This window comes from Calidris pugnax, unplaced genomic scaffold (assembly GCF_001431845.1).
Source record: "Calidris pugnax isolate Ruff unplaced genomic scaffold, ASM143184v1 scaffold44, whole genome shotgun sequence".
Taxonomy (NCBI): Eukaryota; Metazoa; Chordata; class Aves; order Charadriiformes; family Scolopacidae; genus Calidris; species Calidris pugnax.
Window position 1 is genome coordinate 8,743,699 of NW_015094506.1, and position 23,951 is coordinate 8,767,649.

The 23,951-nt window shown below is 39.3% G+C and overlaps 1 protein-coding gene across 4 annotated transcripts; it reads right to left on the reverse strand.

Moving 5' to 3' along the window:
* Nucleotides 1-502: 502 nt before the first annotated feature.
* On the reverse strand, nt 503-23,764 carry TMPO (thymopoietin). Of its 4 annotated transcripts, XM_014963521.1 has the most exons (9): nt 23,276-23,764; nt 14,059-14,185; nt 12,416-12,574; nt 10,828-10,928; nt 5,899-6,018; nt 5,700-5,795; nt 5,037-5,147; nt 3,653-3,747; nt 503-2,373 (listed from the first exon to the last, which is right to left on the reverse strand). In XM_014963521.1, the coding sequence occupies exons 1-9, from the start codon at nt 23,519-23,521 to the stop codon at nt 2,082-2,084; spliced, it is 1,347 nt and encodes a 448-aa protein (XP_014819007.1). In that variant the 5' UTR covers nt 23,522-23,764; the 3' UTR covers nt 503-2,081. The 4 variants fall into 4 exon arrangements, with proteins under 4 accessions (XP_014819007.1, XP_014819009.1, XP_014819010.1 ...); XM_014963523.1 differs by lacking the exon at nt 5,899-6,018 and having other exon boundaries at nt 23,276-23,761; XM_014963524.1 differs by lacking the exons at nt 5,700-5,795; nt 5,899-6,018 and having other exon boundaries at nt 23,276-23,755.
* Between the last annotated feature and the right edge of the window lie 187 nt (nt 23,765-23,951).

Here is a 23,951-nt window from a genome sequence, read left to right on the forward strand (position 1 = left end):
TTGAGGACTTATGTAGAGAAGTCTTTACCTTCTGTGAAGTAACACTGAAGTTGAGAGGATTCTTCAAAACAGTGCAAAAACAAAAGAATGACGACATTTAATTGCATTGCAGTTCAGTTTGGGGTTTTTTGTGTTTTGTTTTTTTTTTTTATGATGCTAACAGTATCCCTGAAGGAGGTCAACTGAAAGTATTTCATGTAACTAGAAGAGAAAGATACATTTCATGTTAAAACACATAGCAAAGTGGGGTGAAAGATAAAGTGAAAAAGAAGTTCCTTAAGCATTGAAAAGCAAATGAAAACTAGCTTCTCCCCCCCATCCAAATTAAAAGGTCTAATATAGGCTAAAGGATTATGGTGCAAAGCTGTAATAATAGTGCAAATATGATGAATATTCCTCCCATCAAGTGTTGACATGAATTACTCTGGGTCTACTATCACATTTACTTTTTTTTAAACATGGAAGACTGTAGCAGCACAAAATGACACCACCGATACATCAGTTGTCTTGCTTCTGCTGCTTTTCAGCAATGCATTTATTTTGATACGGAAAATTCACACACATTAAAATTATTTTTATTTTTTTGCATTTTGACATCAAGTGAATGTCTTATGTTACAATTCTCTATAGGATGGACACAAGTTTAGCTATTTGGATTACTCAAAAAAGCAGATTAAAAGGAAAAAAAAATTAGTCTTAACAGAACCCCCCCTATTGCTTTGCTACAAATTACCATGTTTGTCCCAAAGTTCACAGAAAGTAAAGCTTCCCCATAACTATAATCTACACAATAATTGTACCTAGAGTAAAAAGATATTTACTATTAACTAATGTTCTGAGCTTTTTATAAGTAGCACTTTAAGAATAAGTAGTATGATTTATTGCGATTTTGTACCAAGCAATGAGACTGAACATCTGTATGCTGCAGATTAAAGCACACCAAAATGTATACATTCACTTTAAAAATTGTTGCTTATCACTCTTCATTGGTAGTAGTGAAGTCAGCTGCCTGCTCAACTAAGTTCACAATATAGAGTGTTTCAGCATGCTTTCACTGAGAAAAATATTCAACTGCATGAAAGTAGTAAATCTCACCTTAGAAGATGAAACTGTAGCAGAAAATGCAGCAATGCCCTCTTCATACAAGAATAAAACTTCATATGGAATTTTCACACTTTGAGAATAGTCCTCTAAATGAGTACTCAAAGATAATCACATAAAGCTGTGTTGGAAAGACCTCGCTTTTTTAAAAAAGAAAAAAGACCACTGCTAAAGTCAGAATTTAGACTACTTCAGATAACAACCTTGACCCAAAAAACATATTTTAGTAGCAAATTATACTGATGCAATTTTTATTTTCCACGCATATGACTAATAAATAAGTTCCTCTAAGACATCTCTTGCCAATTAGATTTGTATTCAGCTCCTACAACACTGTAAGCACTAAAATGAAGAGATACATTTAAATGATGTTACGCTTAAACTGTTACTAATATGATACTAAGACTTACAGAAATGCAAACAGGTTTACAGTTACATTTACTAAAAAGTTACAGTAATCTACAGAAAAGGTTGTTGTACTCCCCCTATATCCTAAGAGATCAAATTCAATTACATTTACTGAAAAAATGCATGTAAAAATGCATTTCCCTTTATCACCAGTGTTAAAATCCTCCTCCACAATCTAGAGACAAAAGTACAACTTCTTTTCTGTACAAAGAAAAAGCTTTAAAAACACAGCTTCACATTTTACTACATTTTTGCCCTTCTCAACTTCCAAGTTCTTGCAAAAACAAATATACAGTTTCTCAAAAAATCAATTTAAAGGATGTCCACATTAAAAAAATAAAGCCTACAAAAAGTTCAAAGATCTAAAAAAATGTTACTCCTATGGCAAAGTGATCTCCTACTAGTCCAAAGTCCAGAAAGTTACCAATGTCCATTTAATCTTGCTTCATTATCCAATTTATCAGGTTCCAATCACATTATTTGTAAGAAGTCCTTGAGCCGATGAGAGGGCAGAAGAGTTCTCTACAATTAAAAACAGGAGATCAAATCAGGTGTGCCTTTCAAAAAGATACTCATTTGGCACTACCCGGAGAGGGAATATTCAGATATTTAGCGAAAGGATTTCCTTGATTAGTTTCCATAGACTGATAAACCAAAAACAAGAAGACCAAAACAACAACAAAGAAAAGAATTTTTATCCACAGGGGAATGGAGCGTTCTTTTTTCGTTGGTGGTTTCTCTGACTTGATGTTAGTTGAGGTATCATATTTTGCAGCATACTTGGCGAAACTTTCCTCCATTCTGAAGTCACTGTGCTCTATAGGCCGGCTAGCAGCTCCTTTGATTGGCCTACGGCAGCTAGCACTGTCAATTAAAAAAGAAAAAATAAAATATTGCATATTTAAAGGAGCAATCTAAGGTATACAGGAAAATTTTAGTATAATTAAGAAACTAAAAATTATTTCTAGTGAATGCAGTACCTGAAATATCTGTCTCAAACCCCAACATGTCTATCATTACTATTTTTAAAGTTAATTTTTCAGTCCTCAAACACACACACACCTTAAAAAAACCTCAAATGCCAATTTACTTCACCCTACCCACATAATCAACAGATTGTAACTGTCAATAAAACTCTAGGAAGTGTCTCTATCTGCATCTTTAATGATCGCTTATGGAGCCTCAAGTGGATTTCTAGGCCTAAGACTGTCCCTGACCATCAAAATATCTCCTGATGGCTAAGCCAATACACAGAGCCAGAAGACAAAGCAGTAAGGGTTAAGAAACCTACACACATTGCCAAGTTCTTATATACAAGGGGTACACACACGATCATTATTTAAAAAAATATATTTAAAAAAAAATTTTAAAAAGTAGCGTAAATGTTTAACCAGACTGACAGACTTCAAAACGAGAGAACAAAACCGAGTTTGTTCTGAGCATATATACCACAGCAGTAACTGGTACCATATATTCTCCTCATGGTAAGGCTTTATGCAATTGCAGCTTAAATTGAAGCTATAATTAACATGTTGGAAACACAAGAGTTGATTTCATATCTTAATCATAGGGAAACTTTTTCACATATTCTCTGAAGAGGGCAAATTTTGTGAACTGCTTAAGTATCAAGAGCATTGTTTTAAATTTTGTTTAGAGTTGAAAAAAAATTTAATAGCCCTTCCTAGATGCCATCCTTATTCATGCTGAATCATCTTTGACTACAACAGGACTGCTACTCAAAGGAAAAAAATAAGGTATTTGAAAATTCTTTTTGGCTTTCAAAAAGAAAGCTCAAATCTATGCTGGGAGATCTATCCTTAATTTAACAGCAGGCTAAAGCAGTTGCATCTAGCCAAAACCATAAATATTGGGAGCCATTACCACAGAGAACCCCTCCTCATCTAGAAGTTCCAGTAATTCCTACTATAGTACTCTCCTCCCACCCCCAATTTAAGTAGAGACTGTTTTGGCTAACAAAATTACATATACAGAACAGAAAAACTAGGTGGTCATCTCAACTGTCATTGAGCCAGAGTGCAAAAACTGTTTGTCAGAATCTACCAATATAATCAAAAGATATTTCTCAGCTTAAACACATTTAGAAGAACTGAGAAAGAAATTTAGAAATAAAACTTAGAAATACCTAATTCCTGTAGGCGTTGACACTTCATGAGGGAACATTTCCTTAAGAATATCCCTTTCTACTCTTCGTTCTTCTGTGTGAGTTCTTTCCAGCACCTAGGAAATCAAAAACAGTTATAGGCCTACCAGACCACAAACTGAAAAGCTCCTGCATAGCTATCTCAGTGACCATAACCATGTGCAATTAGTAAGAATGAATGAGTCACCCAGTGACATTCAAGAAGTTTACTTCTTGGGTTTTAGATGTTAGTTGAACCTTTGTTAGTGGTAGCTGTCTGGTCACTTTCGGTGTCTTAAAACATTCAGTGTGCTCCTCAGTTTCCTTTAAGATAAAGAATACATTGTATAAATACAACACACCTGCCAGCCAATGATGTAGATGATCACAAAAAACTTAAACCATCACCTCTATCATGGCTGTGTTGAGCAGATCACAGGATTGGTTGTGGCCAACATGATTAAAAAAGCACTTATGTGGGCAATCTGTCTCTTCTTGCTGTAATAAACAATGCCACAGTACAGTAGAATACTAACTTAAAAAAGCTTAGGTAGTCTGAAATAGAACGTCAAGTTTTCCTTTAACCTTCTATTTGACAACTAAGTCTACACTGGAGTCACATCATAAACAAAAAAAAGCAGCCCATTTAATAAATCTCAGACCCATCGGTACAGTAGGCTACACTAGTGTTAATACAAGTTTTATCTACACTAACTACACAAAACAATGAATTCCCTTTAAATTCAGCCAAGCATTATCCTGTAATGTAAATTTCTACAATATCACAGTACTATATTAATACAGTACTACATTAATACATTACATACACTTCCAAGTGCTTTAGACAGTTCTCCAAGAGGTATATAATTTAGACAGCTTGAATAAGTTGAGAGTAAAAGAATTATTTTCCTCCTTTGTAACAGACAGGAATCTACAGATACTTTTTAAATTCAGGCTTTTGGTCTAAAAGTAATCCTACACTTTGATTCCCAAAGTTAAGGCACATTGTGGTTTTTCAGGATAGGCTGATTCACAAGATAAAGGGTAGATAACCCAATTTTGCTCTGTCTTTGAGTTATTCAAAGAATTCAAAAGAAAAAAAATATCTACATTTGTTACAGAAAAATAGCAGCACAAGGAGACATAACAAACCAAAACTTTTTTTTTTTAAATCCTAAGGCAAAGCAGTAGCTCCACACACACACAAATCTGAAAGGGGAACATAAAAATGAGTTTATATTCTCTTTTTTATACTAAGACTGTTTTGACTAGTGCCACCTGGGCAGTGATGTTCTCCACCCCTTCTGTACTAATAAGTAAGCACATGCACACAAGAATCTTGTTCAGAGAAAGAAAGCAATAGCAATCTAAGTTTTAATTTATTTACTTCAGCTGTCATCAATGGTTTCTTTGGTGTTCTTCTGGGCATGTCTGAGAGTTCACTGATTGACAGTGTAGGAGCTGCATGCTTGAAATTTCCAGGCACCCTATTGACAACCTGCCGAGATTCAAAATTGTTCAAACTCAGAATCAGCCAAAACACAAAAATAAAAGGGAGAAGGGGGCAGAACCAAACAAGGAAACCTTTACGTGCATTGCATATATGTGTGTTAGGAGTTAACTCAAGAAGGTTATGTAACACATACTCTGAAATAAGCACAGGAAACACATTGCTTATCATTCCAGGTAGTTTCTTTTAAGCCATTTAGAAACACAAAGGCTATTTAGTTTGCAAGAAAAGCCAAACTTAGAAGCAGATATTCTGCACTTAAATTAAGAAAAGATCTGAGTTTTTAAAGTGTTCTTCTCAACCCACCCACAAAAAATACATTAGATGAGACCTAGGTGTTCACCTAGTCCCATTTCAAAGTGAACAGCATTAGATACTAATACAGATACCGAATACGTGGTTTCAAAGACTACTGAAAAGAAGACTGTTTTAAGGAAGTATGACTACCTGCTCAAAACAGAGTGATTCTGTGAATAAAGATATATTACAGAAGAACACTACTTGCATGATTTATTAAATATATTTACTAAGCATATTTACTAGGGTCTCGTTGCTTGCAGTCAATATAGTTTCAGCTATGGGAGTACTCTCTGTTATTACACCACCATCTACAGGCAACTGTGCTGTAGCTTCCACCTGTTTGTTTAAAACAAACAAAAGAAAACAATTGAATAAAATAGCCACTGGGACCCTAAGAGTGAGAAAAAAAGCTTGTCTATTATAGTAAGCCTCTCATCACCCTTCTCCTTGGTGTTCTTCTTGACACTCTTGTAGACTCCCTAGAAAATGCCTGCAGAGGTCCACTTTTTGAAGATCCACTTGTCCAGACAGTCTCAGTAACTCCATCTTGAGAATAGGTCTATTCAAGCATCAAACACATGATCAAATACATGAAAGCCAGCTCTCAACATTGAATACCCACAACCAAAAGCCAGAATAGCATGCATACTCCAGAAACTGTGTCTACAATCCAAAAAAATTTTGGATCCTAATACAGTCATTAATGAATAGCTAGATTAAGGAGTGTTGACCACAATACTTACATTAAAGCACATTATTTTTCAAACACATAACTAACTAGATAATGCTCAACAGTAAAAACTGATATCCTGCTCACTGACATAACACTACAAGTAGTTATATCAAGCTATGGACAGCGGCTTTCAGGCCCATTACATTACCTGCCTACACACACACAAAAAATATTAATCTATGCACATAATCAGAAAGCATTACCTTGCTCTCTACCCAGCTAGAGATCTACTCTCTCAAGCAGAGATGGGAATGGTTTAGGCACAGTCCCCTACATTTCAACAGGAACTGATCTCCAGCCACAGGGGGCAAGGGGAGATATTTTATCATCTTAAAAGCTTCCAAATAGAGATATGAAACTCACAAAATTTTCACATAACAGTGGGTTTAAATGATCAAGCCTGACACATCTTAACAAATCTAAGTAACAACACGAAGCTTTATAGCCATTAACAAACACAGATCATTCCCTATGACTTATTGCAAATTTTACGCTCAAAGAAAAAATCCTCCTCAAAACTAATTCCAAACATAGCCCTGGAGAGAAAGGGACATGAGGGCCTGCTTCTTCTAGATTATGTACACAATTTTCCTTTCTATTTTGTTAAGTTTAAAAATGAAAATAATTACTTTGTTAATACTGAAATCTTTGCACAGTAACAACTCATGCATTGATTTTTTTTTACCAAATTTTTGGAAGTTATACTCAGTGATGATGCATGCTACACAGACTGATGCAACTGTCAATTACAGGTCTAACAGCAGAAATAACTTCACTAGAACAATATTAGTCCCCAAACAATATGTTAAGAGAGTTAAGGCAGAAAGTATTTATTTATCAAGAGGGGAAAAAAAAAGTCTATCAATGTCCATATCCGTTGCCCACTTGTATCTTCAAAGTTACTCCAGTGGAACTGGAAAGCAGCTGAGCTTTATGGTTCTTAACATAAGCTCTGTATTACAGCTGCTACAAGTCCAGCAGAGGGAGCACAAGTGACTCCAAAGTCACTAAACTACTTTGAAAGCAAAATGATATATGCTTGTGCACAGAGCTCAAGTCCAAACTAATTCAGATGTTTCATATAGAATTGTAGATCCCAGCCTAGGTCCAATATTCTTTTCAATTTAAACGGACTTGTGATGAAAGATCTCCCAGCCTCTCTTTATTTATTCACCAGACACTGGCTTCCCTTCCCTGTTAAGAAAACGCTTAACCTGCCACATTCAATCATGGCTCCCCACCTCATTCCCACATACTTTCTATTCGATAGGCATTCTTTAGAACCTTAAAGAACACTAATTTCAGAGTGGTTCCACTCAAACACATTCCATTCAGGAAAGCAGTAAGGCAATTCCCTCATCCCACTAGTGGAGAGCTGCCCTGGCCCAGGCTGTTGGACTAGGAACTAGTTTTCTTCTAATGAAAAGTTAGAAGTACTGCAATAAATAACGGCCTTTCTCTTTAGTTCTTCAGATGCTTGTCAGTCATGTGTTTTAAGTACCAAGTTTCAAGTTTTTTCCTGCATGAGAAGTTTAGGAAAAAACCCAAATCTACTGCGTAAGACCCATCCAGACTTCAGCAGAGCATATTCAACAAACAAAATTTAAAAAAAGAATAATACTGTTGTCTAAAGTTATAGTTATTTCTCACTGTCAATTGAGCAGGCCTTGTCTGCTTGCCTGTCCCGCAAATATCTGAACTAAATAAGCCCTACTAGGCTGTAATACTCATGTTTAGGTACACCAACGCTCTGTATATAACCAGAGAAAGTTATAGTGGTGGGGTACACACATATTATTCAGTATGTGCTTTTAGCCATCATTACTCATGAGCAGTGAAGCTACAGATTATTAGTTTACCTCAGCTACCACTTACCAAGTTTTTATTGGGTGTATGCCACATGAAATTTCTGTGCCATCAGCTGCAATGCTGCATGTTTTATTTTTAAGAAGCCCAGCTATACAGATAGTAAAAAAAAAAAATGCAGGGAGGACTAGGGGAACAGAACACATGCAGAATGTCACTCCACAGAATCTCAAGGAGAGAGTAGTTCTGCATTGCTAGGATTCCTTAACATTTAAGTTGCTCAGCCTGCCTCTGTCCAGTGGCATCTACTATGAGGCCTCAGGCTCTGTTTTGAACTCCTAAGTCTATATTCAAATACCTGATTGGAAATGGCCATTCAAATTAGGGTTTTCTTCCAGCTTTTCCAGTTCACTACCAGGAGGTAATTAAGCGCAAGCATCTGAGCTCAAATTCATCTAGCCCTCCACTGCCAACTGACTGATAAGACCCATAAGCCTGTTTAACCTCCCCACCCAGTTTCTTTTGCACCACCCTGCTTAAAGACCTTTTTTTGCACTTTTAAGAGAACAGCAACATCCATCTGTGCCAAATGACAGTCAATCCTTTCAGCTGCATATGCCTAGACAGAACCTAGAAGTGATTAGCAAGCCTGCTCACACCACACTACCAACTAATTCAGCCCCGCCACTCTTAAGAGCCTTATAATCTTTGAGCCAATGCCACACAGCACACGGCAGTTGCATATAATTCTGCAGAATGAGTATGGTCACGTGACACATTACCTGCAAACTTAAGATCCATTTTCACAAGGGAAAGGAAAAAAAAAGATAACATCTCCTTCCACTTTTATTGTCCCCAAATATATGACTACACACATTTGTTAGCCAAAAACATTGAGCTGTTCTTGGCTTCAAGCAGCTTCAAAGTTTTTTAGTGTTTCTTTTTTAGGTTGGTTGTTGTTTCAGTTGTTTTTTGTTTGTTTTTTTTAAACACAGTCTGGAGTTGAAAGGTAAGATCTTTAAAAAGCTAGAGAGTTAGAGTACCTGAAGAATTTGGCATAATTTTTTGATTCATCAAGTGGTATTCCTTTGATTAACCAATTAATTAAAATATGCAAGTCACAAAAATATTGCATCTATACTGCACACATAAAAGATTGCAAGACAAAACACAGTAATAACTTAGTGCTATTACACTGAAATTGGATTAAAAAAACTGAGTAAGCACTCATCACTTGAAAATGCCACAGAAATACATCACCGTATCTCTTCCCTTTTATTCTGTAAGTGGGTTCCCAAAGATTAAGAAGCTTTCTGTGTTGACAGCTGAATTATATACCTCTATTACACTGAGGTTAGCAAGGATTTATGGGTGAATTGCAATTTAGGAAAAAGTAATCCTTAAAGTACAAGAACCTTAAGATTCAGAATCCCATTAGAAAGACCATCATGAGTAAAGATGCCTGAATAAATGAAGAAATATTTTGTGTGTTGAACTATGCGTATGTTCTGATTTGTAGAAGTGAAATCTGCTCAGTCTGGTACCCTAGTACTTAGGGTACCCTTTTAGTACCCTAAAAATCCAATTAAAAATAAGTAAAACTAGTTATGGAGATCCATAACTGTGTTGTATTACACAAGCTCACATAGCAGCATGTTACCTGCTTTAAGAGACATCCATAGCAAAAGCATGTTTATGCATACATACACCCTACCTAAATAGGAAGTATCTGGCATTTCCCATAGTATACAGCAGTGAGACAAGTCACTGACCTGCTAAAATGCATTAAGCTTTTAACAGATCAGATTTTGAGTCAGTGAATGTTTCCTATACAAGTCCTTTACTGGAGCACAACTCCAGTACTGACTGGTTAGATGAATAACACTGTAAAGATCCTAAGTAATCTAAGATATAGAACAAAGTATTTAATGACACTGTCACATCACAAGGACAGATCAGCTACCAATTATCGAATCCAGTATTTGGTCAGCAGTTTGAAAACCTGAGGTGCTTCTGTAAAATACCTCTTCCACCAAGACAACAGAACTAATATTATTTATAAGTAAAGGACAAGTGGTACATACAGCAAGATTTAAACTTGTTACTTATTATTTTTCTTCTTGGGAGAAGCCTTCCAGCAAATTAATATCTACTGCTGCTACAAGCATAGTTGAGGAAAAAATTTTATATAGATAGCTACTGTATGTGTGTACACAAATATACACACCTCTCTCTATATATAGGCATATACAGAAGTACATGATGTATTATGTCTAAATCACATTCATTAAAAAGATGTATGTGTATGCATTTTAAATATCTATATCAAAGCAGGTATACATGCATTTTACTTCTGTCTATGTATTTAAAAACATTTCTTAAAAAGCAAACAAAAAACCAAAACAAACCCCAAACTTTTTCCAAGGCTTTTTTTAAAAAGAAAAAACCCAACAGCTCCTTTTATTGAATCATGTTATTACAAACATCCAACAGGATGACATCAACCCATCTGACTTTAAAACCTGTCAGGTTTCCAAAACTAAATATGTTAAGGTTGCCTATTATTTTTCTCTACAAGGTGCTAAAGCAGCTGACAAGTCAGACAAACAGCTTTTAGCAGATCCCAATTTTGAACGTTATCAGACAGGCTAAAAACAGCAGCTATAGTTCATTCACAAGATTTTCATGCAGAATTAGAACAGGCTTCTGAAATAACTTTTCAAAACCAGCATAGCCCACTTAGTCAAATGTGATTATGTTAAAAGTAGTATGGTGTTTAGTAAGCACATCACCTGCGGTTAGTGGCCATTCCAGATGCCACTAACATACCTGGTTGTGTTCAACAACTCTTCTTTGTTTGAGTGCTACTGGAGTCTTCATCCTGGCTTTCAATGGTTCTCTCTTCTCAAGCCTCAGCTCAGTCTTCGGATCTGTAACCAGTTTTAATATAACAGGTTTCTATAATACTATTGGTTGTTGTACTAGTTTAAACCAATCGTATTTTAATAATTTTAAAAGGCAACATAACTGAGCTACCACTTCCTTAAAAAGTTGCAAGATACAGGTAAATTTCTTCATTAAATGTAGAAGAATAAAGACTGTTAAAGAATAATTTAAAAAATTGTTTCAAAACACTGATTTCTGTTTTGTCCTAAAAATCCTACATTTCATGTAAGCTTTGACCAGTCCGGCAGTTCCATTTAGAAACTGGTATCAAGTTGCAATTACTTTATTCCAAGCACCATTATACTATTCATTATGGTAAGGGTAATGAAGCTTTTCAACATTGCTTAGGCTGTTAGTTTTATTTGCTTTAAAATAGGTCCTTTTATACAAAACTCCCTTTTGCAGCAAAAGAAGGGCGAGTGGGTAGTGCTTATCTTACCAGCAAGATTCTAAAATTCTAGTAGCATTACACCAACATAGAGTGTATTTATGGAATTTATTTTTCTTTTGTGTCAGGGAGAGTGGTTGGTTGGTTGGTGTTCCCCCCCCCACCTTGAGTGTTTGAACAGTTTGGTAATTTGACAAAGCATACATAAGGACATAGTTGTTAGTTGTGACTGAGCTCTTGGCTGTCCTAAAAATAAATAAATAAATCACTAACATCCCTTCTCTCCCTGAAAGTGCAAAAGATTAAAGTTCAAAAATAAGTCCAAATATGCAAGGCAGATCCATCAAGTTCCTAGTTTTATTTCAACCCTTTCTGTACTATATCCATGGAAGTTCCTGTAAAAACAAACAAAAACCCACCCCAAAACAAACCTTAGAAAATAAACACCTTCTAACGTTCCATTCAAGACACTCTTTAATGCCTACGCTGTTTTTACTTTTTTTTTTACGATGTATCATGGTTTAGGTTAAACTTCCCCCACTGCTATGCTTTTTGATATAAAGCTGCTATTAAAACAGCAAAAAACACACCCCAGACCAACCAATCAACCCACCCCAAACTAAGTTCATAAGGAACAGAGCATAAAAGGGATTGAGTCATACATGAGAGACATTAAGCAACATTTCAAGTGTGCAGAAGTTTAACAAACATTCATACACTATCCCATAAGAAAATAACGACTGTAAGCACCATAAAGCAAAATTACACTTGCACTTAAAGGTGAAGTGCAAAGAACAACTGAACATTTCATACACAGCTCTTCCTAACAGATTTACAGGCTTCAATCTGGGGAAAATGGACAAAAAGGTTTAGTAGTAAAAAGTTTCTTTTCCCAGAACAGGCACCTGGATCACTCTGCTAATACTGCATGAGCAAGTACATGACTCACATGGTCTACAATAGTAGAGTAAAGCCTCACCTAACAGCAAGATCATACCCGCTTTAGGTATTTCTTCTACTGCAAGTAGAAGATGCTGATGTGTAATTAGAAGAGTTCACATGCAAGTTCCACTTAAATCTTACCTTCTTCATTGTCACTGTACTGGTCAGAATCATTATTGCCATTCTGTCTGGTGTTCTCAGCAGTTGAAGAAATCACTGGGAGAGGCACCGGTGCCTTCAGTTCTGGACCTTGCTCCATCAGTTTCAACAGTTTTTTCTCATAAAGTTTCCTAGTAGTAGCTATAACAAGTAAGGATACATGCTAAGGATACAGTTTTCATCTTTCCTGACTTGATTGCTAGAACTCAGCTGATATATACTCCTTGGGAATCTCTGAACATATGTTTATTTTTTAATTCATCTCTGTGGCCCAAAGCATATCCCTCTAGGTTTATAACTCTACCTTTAGTTTTAAGATTAGCGTGGACCTCTTAGTATGCTGACAGTTACAAGCATTTACCTATGGAAAGGGAACTTACCCGCTTCTCAGATGTCTTGTGTCACATGCTGCAATACACAAGTTGTTACACCCTCACAAATAAATTATTGAAATTGATATTACAAGGGCAACAGTTTCCATGCAGATTCCACTATTACCCTCTTAATCCCTTTACCCTGGAATTAACGCTCCTTCCCCTTTAGTTTAACCTTTGCCCTCTTGGCAAATGCAGTCCAATAAACACCAGAGGTGGTACAAATAAGCACCAACAACAGAATTTCCTGTTTGCTGCCTCTAGCCATCAGGTTGGCTAGCTTGATTTAAGAGGATAGCTGTTTAAAACTAAAAGGTATAAAGTCTAGCACATCTATGTCAAGACTGTGTTGGCAAAAATCTGTAGAAGTGACCAGTGCCTAAGCTGTTAGCTGCAGAAAAATCTAACCTTAGAAGATTTCAGGTAAGAGGACACCATCCTTAAAAGGAAGTAGCAGACTCTCAAAAGAAACAGATTACATACCCTGTAAAAAATAAGGCTTTTACTTAGGCTAAATCTTAACGTCCTTCCAGTGAACTTGAGTTTTTCAGAAGACTTGAGTGCTACCCAAGAGGAATGGGTTGAATGGGAAGGCATACAGAAACAGCTAACAGAAATTATTACACATAAGACTTTGAATGCAAACAGGACTCCAGGCTCCATCACTGACACTTCCACCCCCCTAGGATTTCAAGAACATTCCACAGAACAGACAACCATTTTTTACTTTTTTTTTTTGAAGAGTTGTAAAATCAACACCCCTCACTGTTAAAAAAAAGAAACAAGCACGAAACAGCAAAGGAAAACATCGCTGCACAATGCAGTGAGTAGAAAATGCTCTAGGGAAGGGGAAGTTCCATGTTCTCATTCTGCTCTCACTATCAGCTTATTATGCAAGATGTATTTTCTATTTAAGCAGGCCCCAGACCTCAACCTCTGTATCAGAAGACCTCATTACTCCAGCCCTGAACATTAAGTAATAGTTACACAGCTTGAGAACAGAAGTTGGAACACCTCCAGCTGGCCTAGAACATAGGAGGAACAAATAGAGGACTTGCCTACACTGCAGTGCTTCAGATCTTCTCAACGTAAATGGTTCAATTAAAACATCTTAAATGGGAGATAGGATTGCAACAGTATTGGTATTAAACTTAATAAGCAACTGTATCAGAGAAGCTTAGAGCACTCAGAACTGGGGTTTAGTGAGAAATATGTTGAATGGGTGAATATTTGCTAGTTCAGTTGACTTACCTACAATTGGGCCAGGATTTACTCCATACTTCAGAAGCTGCTCTTGGAGATCTTCATTACTCATCTCTGTTACATCTAGGTCATCCTTCTCCTCTGGTCTGGGTTTGTCAGTTTTCTTTGTGGCTTTCTGTGAGTGTGCAAGGGAGAAACAAGAGTCAGAGCATTTCCCGTTAATACAGAACGTGTCTTTCCTCTAAGGGAACAGGAAAATATGACAGTTCTAAACATATAAAACCAGAAAAGTAATTACATTCTCCCCATCCATCCCTCCCACAGTAAAGCCTATGTGGAACACTTTGAACATTTACACCTACTAAACTAAACAAACAGGCACAAGTTTCCTACTTCTACAAGGTAATACCCATCACAAGCCTCCTGTATAGTTAAAAAAAAAAAAGGTCTTGCTCATTATTCTGATCCTTTAATTTCAAGTTCAAGTATACAACAGGAGGATTTCTTTCCTATGACTGGAAAGGTAAGCTTCTAGCCATTTCACCATCAACACTCTAAGCTACAAATACAATGTTCCATTGGCAATTCTTCACATTATTCTTCTACCCAGTAGGTCAATACTTCTTCCTCTAATGATACGGAACAAGGACTTCTGTACTTATGCCCTCTGAACCAAGTTCCCAAAATCCCCATTCCCACTTAGCCTGGTGCTCTCTGTAAAATTACATGATGTTACAAAGTGAGTGCAGGCAAGGCAAAACCAGGAACTTCCTTACATTTTCAAAATCCTGCCTGTTTGCTCAGGACGCTGCTACTGTAGCTCTAACAAATCCTAAACCCAACTCTGGCAACACTACTTGAACAGTTGGCAATACACTACCACCACATACAGATGGTTATCAAAATAATCTGCCAAGATGCTACTTCTAAATTAGCAGTTTCCACTATATGCAAACAGAGTGATCACAACATTTGTTCAACTTGGAGCTTGAAATGTCTATTGTAGTAACAAAGGCTTCCCAAGATCTAAAAGACAGCGAGGAGGTAAGACAGAAAAAGATACACTTAGGATCTTGAGAGCAAGCAGAAAGACCTTGATACTGCTTTGAAATCAGTCATATTCGTACTTCAAAGTTGTAGGATATAAGCATATACAACTTCTACACTTGACATTTTTTTCTCAGCTTGGTTGCCTGGAAGACTTATCTGAGTTTTCTGGTACTTAACACTATTTGAAGTTAAGTATCACATTAACAAAAGTTTCTTCTTCAGTGCTTTTTTTTTTCTGCACTACTAAACTGTCCAAACAGTGGAAAGAAGTCCCAAAACACATGCTGCCTTTCCTTGTTGGGATCTGTTTAGACTATTGACAGCTCTGGTGTTTGCACACATCATCAAGCAAACTAAGATGTTACTTCCATATTTCAGAAAAAAACTACCACCATAGTACAGGAAATCAACATTCCAATGGCACTTCACAGAAACCTAATTTAACATATCTCTGGCTTTGGATCATCCTGAAGCCACAGCAGAGACTATTACAATATACACCAGAAGAACTATGCAGTATTCTACTAGACATTTTACAGAAATCTTTCCTACCAGAAATCTAATGATTCTATGTATTACTCATAGAATCATTTAGGTTGGAAAAGACCCTTGGGATCATCAAGTCCAACCATCAACCCTACTCTACAAAGTTCTCCCCTACACCATACCCTCCAACACCACATCTAAACGACTCTTAAACACATCCAGGGATGGTGACTCAACCACCTCCCTGGGCAGCCTATTCCAATACAGTCCTGTAACACATATCTCATAGTATCTTTGGTTTTTTTTTTTCTTTTTCCGAGTACCATTTCACTTTTTACTGCAGTATTACCACACATTGAGATCATCAGAATAGTCAGTTTCAGCAGAGAAAAAGAGCAGGCAGGGAGATGAAGAGTTGCAGGTAAACTATGTTGTTCAATAATATGGCCAGATGCATTGATTACCTTGTGTTCTGTAAAGTCTTCAACATTTATTTTTTCCAACACCTATCGTCCTTAAAGCAGAAGCAAATGACTTCACCTGTACAAGTACAAAGCTGCCATTTAACCACTCACTGGACCATAAAAATCAGCCCCTAGAAGCACAAGGCAGGATAGAAGAATTTCTCTCATACCTTGGCTGTGGTGTAACAGCACTAACCTCAGCAACAACAGTAGCTTTAATTATTACTACTATTACACTATAAAGCACCACTATATTTTCAGTGCATCATCACTACTTATTCATGGGCCTACCATGTGAGACAGATCAAAAGAGCTAGCTTTAAAATTTATCATTGCAAATTAAAACTAAACAAAAAAACTCACACCCACATTTTCCTGACCTGGTGACCATTAGTAAAATTAAAGCTGTCTTGCTGTGGTGAAGAGATGAAGTGCTTAAATTATAATTGTGGTGAACACCAGGATTTACCAAAGTAAAGTGGTGCAGCTCACCACTTTGCACGTAAGTATTCTTGCAACCCTATACCCAGACCAATAAATCCTTATCTGAAGATTTAATTCCATCGAGAGCTAGCAGCATTAAAAAATACTTCTACTCACTGATGTTTTCTAGAAAAGAGAAGAGGATCTGCATATTTCATTTGGGAGATTTGTTCACACCAAAGACACAGTAATTTGGTAGCCCTATCTGTCAGGCTCAGTTTCAGATTAACTAGGACCCAACCCTTCAAACAAATACTGAATGAGTTACAAGCATGAGGCTCCCACTCAGCAGTCTCATTCTACAGCCACAGGAAAACAAGAGCATAAGAGAAGTTCATCTTCTCAGAGTGCCATCTCTCCACAGCAAAAAGCTTTTGCCTTCTTTCACTAACGAGAGGAGGCAGAAAATACAAGTGATAAGAATTCAGATCTGAAAGTTATCCTTTACCTCATCTTTGCCATTCCTGCTGAATAGAAATGCAACAGCCACTGACCAGTTTCAGACAAAATTTACAGCTACCTTTACTGGTTCTAGCACTCCTCCACCAAACACAAGCTTAAGTAACATCTTGATGAAGCCACTAAATCATATAGCAGACAACTACTGGACATCACCAAAAGAAGCATTTTCAAATCTCAAGTTAAATGGCACCTACAGTAGGATACTGAAGGACTTTAATCCCAAACAGGTGCAGCTTTATCATTAGAAGCAGAAAGGCTCAGGGCTTCTTTACTATTTCTCTGAATGAGGTTAAGACAGGCTAAGAAAGCCCAAATCACGCTAACCGAATGTTCTTTAATTCTCCAGTTTGTACAGCGTTCTCTCTGGTAACAAATAGTGGTGTTTCTCTTTAGGCAAGTGAAGACAAGAGACTGTACATGCCAAGTCTCAGTCATAGCCTTATACTGTGAAATACAGAGGTCTCTATTCCCCTTGCACTTCTTATTCTATCACACACAAACATTTCCTGCAGTATGAATTTATTTTTTTTAATCAAGTTCTACTGAACATTTTAACCTTCAACACCTTGAGAAAGTATTTACCAACAGCTACAGGACAGTCAAACAATGGAAAGGAAATTATGCAGCAGTAATTCAAAGATACCGATATGCTCAACTTTAAGAATTCTCTATTTTTTGACCTTAGTAAGTGCTAGACTTAGAATTTCCAAGCCTATAGTATAGTAACAGACCTAAATTATAAGACTAGGGACTACTTAACTTTTCCACTCTCTCTTCCCCCCCAGACACTAAATTCCATGTTACTCATTCAAGGGAATGGATCCTCTCTGAAAACAGATGAATGCTGCATAATGAAGACTTGTTTCCAGAGAACCTAAGTGGAAGAGTGAAAATTCACAACAAAAATCAAGAAACCAAACCAACAGATGGTCTCATGGCTCAATCAACTGAACACCAACCTGGAGACCTGGCTTGTGTGTGTGCCCCTGCTGAACAACTGATATGCATTGCCAGACAAAAATTACTTCAATAGGATTATTTTAGTTGAATATAACTGCAGGTACTACACCACAACTGTAACAAGCAGATCTCCCTAGTTCATGAGTCTAAAACTACAGCAAGAACAGCATAGCAGGACTTCTCACTGCAGCAGAATTACTCAGTCACCTCCCCCCCACTGCACACAGCTGTCACTCAGACAGCAGATGAATGCCACTTAAAAAGGCCATAAAGGTGTTAATCTGTATTCTGGGTCACATTTGTACAGCACATCATAATTAAGAGACACAGCCACACAGGAAACACTGAATAGATTCTCTTCCTTCAATGGGTAGCATATATACTTTACATTCTCTCACCTATTCAGGTGTGCAGTTTCACCTTCCACACTCCTAACCTTCATAAACTACCAGCTTCACTATTATCTTCTCTTTTTCAATAGGAAAGGGGTTGAAACTGTAGTTACCTTAGCTACATACATTATCACTACCACACCATTCTGATGATAAAGAGTTAAAGGTAGCTCTTAATTTACTTGGCAACTTGATTAAAACCAAAAAACATCTTTACTTGATAGGGTCAAAAATATCACTCAGTGTTTAAGAAGAGATTTGTCCAGGACATGAAACACACCAATAATTTAAGTTGTAATAAGTCAAAAACCTACATATTGTGAGCTCTGAACAGCTCCAGTTAGGCAACAGGGTCAAGATGGTATTTTTGGAATGCACTTTAAAACAATGGTCCTGAAGACACAAAAATGCCATTTCATAGTTATTTTTCCTTTGAGCTATCTGTCCTGATATTCAGCCCATATCTAATCAGGACCAGCAGCATTCAAATGCAGATGGTTCCCCCTACAGCAAAAAGTTGTCTCTCATACCAGCCACTGTCCTCACACACCACTATGCTAATTAGATTTAGGGAAAAAAAAAAGTTGTGCAAAAACATTAGTAGAGCTGGAGAAGCTGGCTCCTCTAGACACTATCATCAGACTGTAGCCAAAATAAGCACAATTATAAAAGCTTTTCCTCTCCTGGTAAGATTATACAGTCAAAGTGAACCCATTCCCCTCCTGCCTCAAATAAGAGAAGTATTACATATAGAGAAGTGGCCATATTTAGAATACTTTCAAATATTTCACAGGAAAGCTCTTTTAAAAAAAAAAAGTTTGAGCTAACATTTAATCTTACATTAATTAAGTGAATTTTATGTATTTGACAGCATTTGAAGCCATCTCCTACAGAGCAGACTGAACTTTATGCAACAGGAGGGGGTTTTGGTGTATGACATTGCAAAGCACAGAAATGTTGTCTGAGTTTCACTGATGGGAAGTCAGATCTTACTACAGTAAAGTAGCTTAATTTTTAACTTTAGGTACCAAACAAAAATGCTAACTGCCTAAAAAGTTTGCTGTTCTGAAGTGATAGTTTCAGGGTCTGAAAACAATGCAGTCAGAACAAAACCTCTGTAAGTTTCGATCCGCTCATACGTGCACTTTAATCATCTGCATGTTCACTACTATATCAGAATAAACAAACAGGTCAAAATAAACTCAGATGAAATGGCAGCAGCATCACTAGGGATGCGTACCACTTGTTTCACATCAACTTTACATCACTAGCATATTAACATTTTTATTTGTTCAAGAGAAGTACCGGTTGTTGTTAGAGCAGTGCTGGAAGACTGATGGATTTAAAAGACAGAATTTGTAGTAGAATTAATATTTTCAGGGTTTTCCCCATTGCTGCACAGCTTTTATCAGTAAGAAATGTGCTCCTGAATCTATTATCAAATGCCCAGAACTTAGAAAAAGGAACGCTAAAATGACAGTGTAGACAGTTTAAAATTACAAATGACTACAGCAATGTCAAAACATTAACAGTATCAAGAGACCTGGTTTAGCTTTTCTGTCTTTTCAATGACTGCAACATGGATATTCGGGGTATATATACACCTTTGAACTTGTTTCTCATGTCCATTTTAAGGAAAACACTGCTCTCCCCTCTTCAGCACCCGTAAGTCAGCCGACAGATCAGCCAAGGTATTGATCCGACCAGGAGAACCCACTCCTTCCCCCTCAAAAGGAGCTCCCCCCCTTTAACCCGCGACACTCGGAGGGTGCCGCGGCAGCAGCGCCCCCTGGCGGCCGGCCGTGCCCGCTCTCCCGCGGAGCCCCGGCCGCCGCCGGACGGGGGAGAGCGCCCTAATTCCCCGGGGCTGCGGGCGGAGCGGGCTGCGGCTCCGGGCACTCGGGCCCTGCACGGGAGGGGGAAGGCTCAGCGGCAGTAAACCCCTCCACAGACTGACAAGTCGGGACCGCCCTTACTCAGGCCAGTATGGAATACTGATTGCAATCCATTTTTCACGCTAAAAGCCGTATTAAACCATGCATTTTGCACATCTTTGATAGCAGTCCGCCCTTACTTCCCAGGCATAGCCTGACCCGGACCCCAAATCTGTCAGAGTACTGGAGCAACCAAGACGATTGCTCACTGAAGGCACTGCGACTACACTTTTCTACCTCTCCCTCTATGCAGGCAGCATTCAATTCACCCATCCTAGGAATGGGAGCGAGTCTTCACTCCCCAATCAGTTTGTTTGGGTTTTTGACTGGGTTTTTCTAGGTGGGCTTTAGGTTCGTTTGGGGGTTTTGTTGGTTTGGTTTTTTTAAGGGTTGTATAACATTAAGCTGTACTCAAAGAAATGCCAAAAAATAAAGAACAGCAGAAAGCGCATTAGCACAGAACCCTCCCAAATGCAAATCTATGTAAGTGCTCTTTCACATGTTTCCACAAGTTAATGCTAGCCTTGACTGAGTCATCTGGATTGAAGAGACTTTTGCAATTTTCAAGTTAAGGAGTATTCAAATTTTCAGACTGATACAAGAAACACAGAATAGAGCAGTCCAAACTTTTTAATCCCACAGAAGAGACATCTGAAATATAGTAAAGCATTTTGGTATTCTAGAAATGTATTTAATTGATTGCCTAAAAGTTTTGAACAGCTGGTTTACATTCCCCCACCAATGTACATAAACCAATACTACAATTTCTAAGACCAGTAACATACATAAAAATGGAACTAATAAAGCACTGTTACTCAGATCTCCACCTAAAAACAGATAAGAGCCATGTTACTATATCAGTACATGTTATAAAGTACTTTTATGCACCCAGTGCAAATTGTTTTCTGGTCCTTTTAAACATACACTTTAAAGGAATTTTAAAAACAATGAAGTTACACAGAGGACTGAAAGACAGAGGATGCTGAATCCACCTCTGTTTCCAGTACCTACAAAGTGACTTGTATGAAATATAGGATTCCTTTATTTTGTTCCTCCTTTCCGTAATGCCTTGCAGTCCCAACTTCTTCCCTTTGCCCCTTATTTCTAGTTTTCAAGGCTTTTGTGCTTTCCCTCCTGTCCTCTCTTAGCCTTATCAAGATATTTCACCTAGTTTCCACACCAGAATTCCACTCTCCTGGATATCAGACTTCCTTCACTCTGCCTCTTCTTTCCAGCTGTCTTGGGGGCAAGTCAGTCCAGAGACCTCTACGTCACTCTTTTGGAAGGAGAGCAGATCACAGAAGCACCCTTATGCCAGAAAGCAGTAACAGGGACAACAGATACTCAAGCTACAAGCAGTTTCAGAACTACCTCAGTTGTACTAAGCAGAAAACAAGCAAACATCAACCTAGGTTTTTTTTGGGGGTGGAGGAAGAGCGCAACAGACCTAAATCCAAGCAACTGTCACTAGAACATTTGCTGAAGTTTTAGAAGTTATGCTCTGATATTAACACACAAGACTAGCAGAAGTAGCACAGAGCCTTCCAGTCATTGTTAACAAAAGTGTAAGAGTACCACCCATTCTGTAAACATTAAAAAAAAAGGTCACCCATAATTGTTTAAGCACTGGGAAATAAGAAAAAAAAAAGACTTAGGAACTTCAAGCAGTAATGAGACCTTCCTTCTCCTACAAGTGTGAAACACATCAGATTCAAGCTCATCCTATTTTATTCAAAAGCACTTCACAAATGTTATAGGCAAGACCACTATAAATCACAGATACGTCTAGTTCACTGTAACATTTCTCCAGTGAATGCTAATTAAGTATTTGAATTAGACAGCCTTTTAAAAGAGGTAAATAATTTGGTTAGAAATCTTCTCCTCTTTTAGTTGTAGCTTTCGGTTTCTTAATTCGAGAACTGTTTGTTAGGGGTTTTTAAAGCATGAATGACTTTTCAAGGAGTCAGTTTCTCTGCACTCCCTCTACAAGTAAGCTTTAAATGATAGTCTTTCAGATAGTATAATTAAATACTTGTAGTATCACACATATTACAACTCCAGTAGCTGGCAATTATACAAGCCTTTACACGAGACCAGACAGCTAAGAATTATGAATGAAAAGATTGCTTACTCAATATATGCAAACTTACAGACCACTTATTAAAAATTAAGAAGGGAAAAATTCCAAATTTGGTCCTCCTTTTTTAAACTACATGATAAAATAAAGTATATTTAAGAAAGGGTGTAACAGTGGACCAAGGGAACACATAGCAGAGGCACTTCACTATTAAACATGTGCTTAGAAGTAGGAGAGAGACAGCTACATTAAGCAGACCCTCTCTACACTAAACAGCCCACTTCAATTAATAAAACAAACAAGCTGTTTCTTCACAGCTTCTTCCCTTCATCTGGAGGTATCCGCACAGAGCAGCGTAGCTTCAATACAACCGAGACAGCTGAGAGGAGTCGTCTTTCCAAAGTAAGTTGCAGCCTCGTGCAAAGTTTCATCGCTTTACCCCTCCAGCAGACAAGTATTTTACTTACGAGACCGCCCGCCAAATCCGAGGAACGGCTTCCCGGTTTACCGAGGAGGGCTGTCCCACGCTCCACGCGCGATCGCGCTGCCCCTCCCCGGCTGCAGGGACCCCCCCGCCCGGGGCGCCCCGCGGCCAACCCGCTCCAGACCCGCCACCGCCGAGAGGCGCACACGCGGGACGGGACCCGGAGGCGAAGCCGGCGGCTCCCCAGCCACCGACCCGGCGGTTCCCGGTCCACCCGCCGCCGCGGGGCGGCCGCCTGGCAGCACGCCCCTGCCCCTCCGCCCCGGGCGGGAAGGACCGTCCCCGCCGGGCACTATGGCGCGCTCAGCCCGGCCGGGTCGGGAGGGGACGCGCGAGAAGCCGCGGCGCCTCACGCCGGTCTCCGAGCAGCGGGCGGGGGCGGCCGGAACCATTCGGGCGGGAAAGCGGGCCCGAGGCCGTCGGGAAGCTGAGGGAGCGCGGGCGGCGGCCGGGAGAGGGGCGGCGGTACTCACCCGCCCGGAGGCAGCGCCGCGGTTCCTGGCGCCCAGAGGCGTGGGCTCCCGCTCCTCGTCGCTGGAGAAGTCGGGCTGCGCGGCGACGGCGGCGGGCGGGTTGCGGGCGGTGAGGTGCTGCAGGTAGAGCTGCACGTACACGTCCTTGCGCTGCTCGCCGCCCGGCAGGCTCACATTGTTCGCGATCAGCTCGCTCTTCAGCTTCTCCTTGGTCAGCACCGACGGATCGGCCAGGAACTCGGGCATCGCCGCCGGCCGCCACCGCCGCCGCCCTCCCGGGAGAGGCACCAACAAAGCGCGGGGAGAAGGGGCGGGGGGGAGGAGGAGAGGAAGGAGGAGGAGGAGGAGTAGAAGAAGACTCGCCTGCCCCGCGCCAGGGACCCAGCTCCACAGCGGGCGGACGCACACACCGAGCGCTTCGCCCAACCGGCAATAAACCGCTCCCCGATTGGCGGGGAAAGGAACGACGCGACCCTACTATTGGCTACCGGGCGGGAGCGAGGAGAGGCGCGCGAGACCCAGCACCGTTAGTGCTTTGCGCGAGGGATAGTAACGCAGTTTAAATTCGGCTCAGGCGGGAGAGGCGCGGGGGGCGGGGCTCGCGAGCGGGAGCGCGCGCTGCCTCAGGCGGTGGCAGCCGCCCCCCCCCCTCCCCCGCCCGGTGTGAAGGGACCCT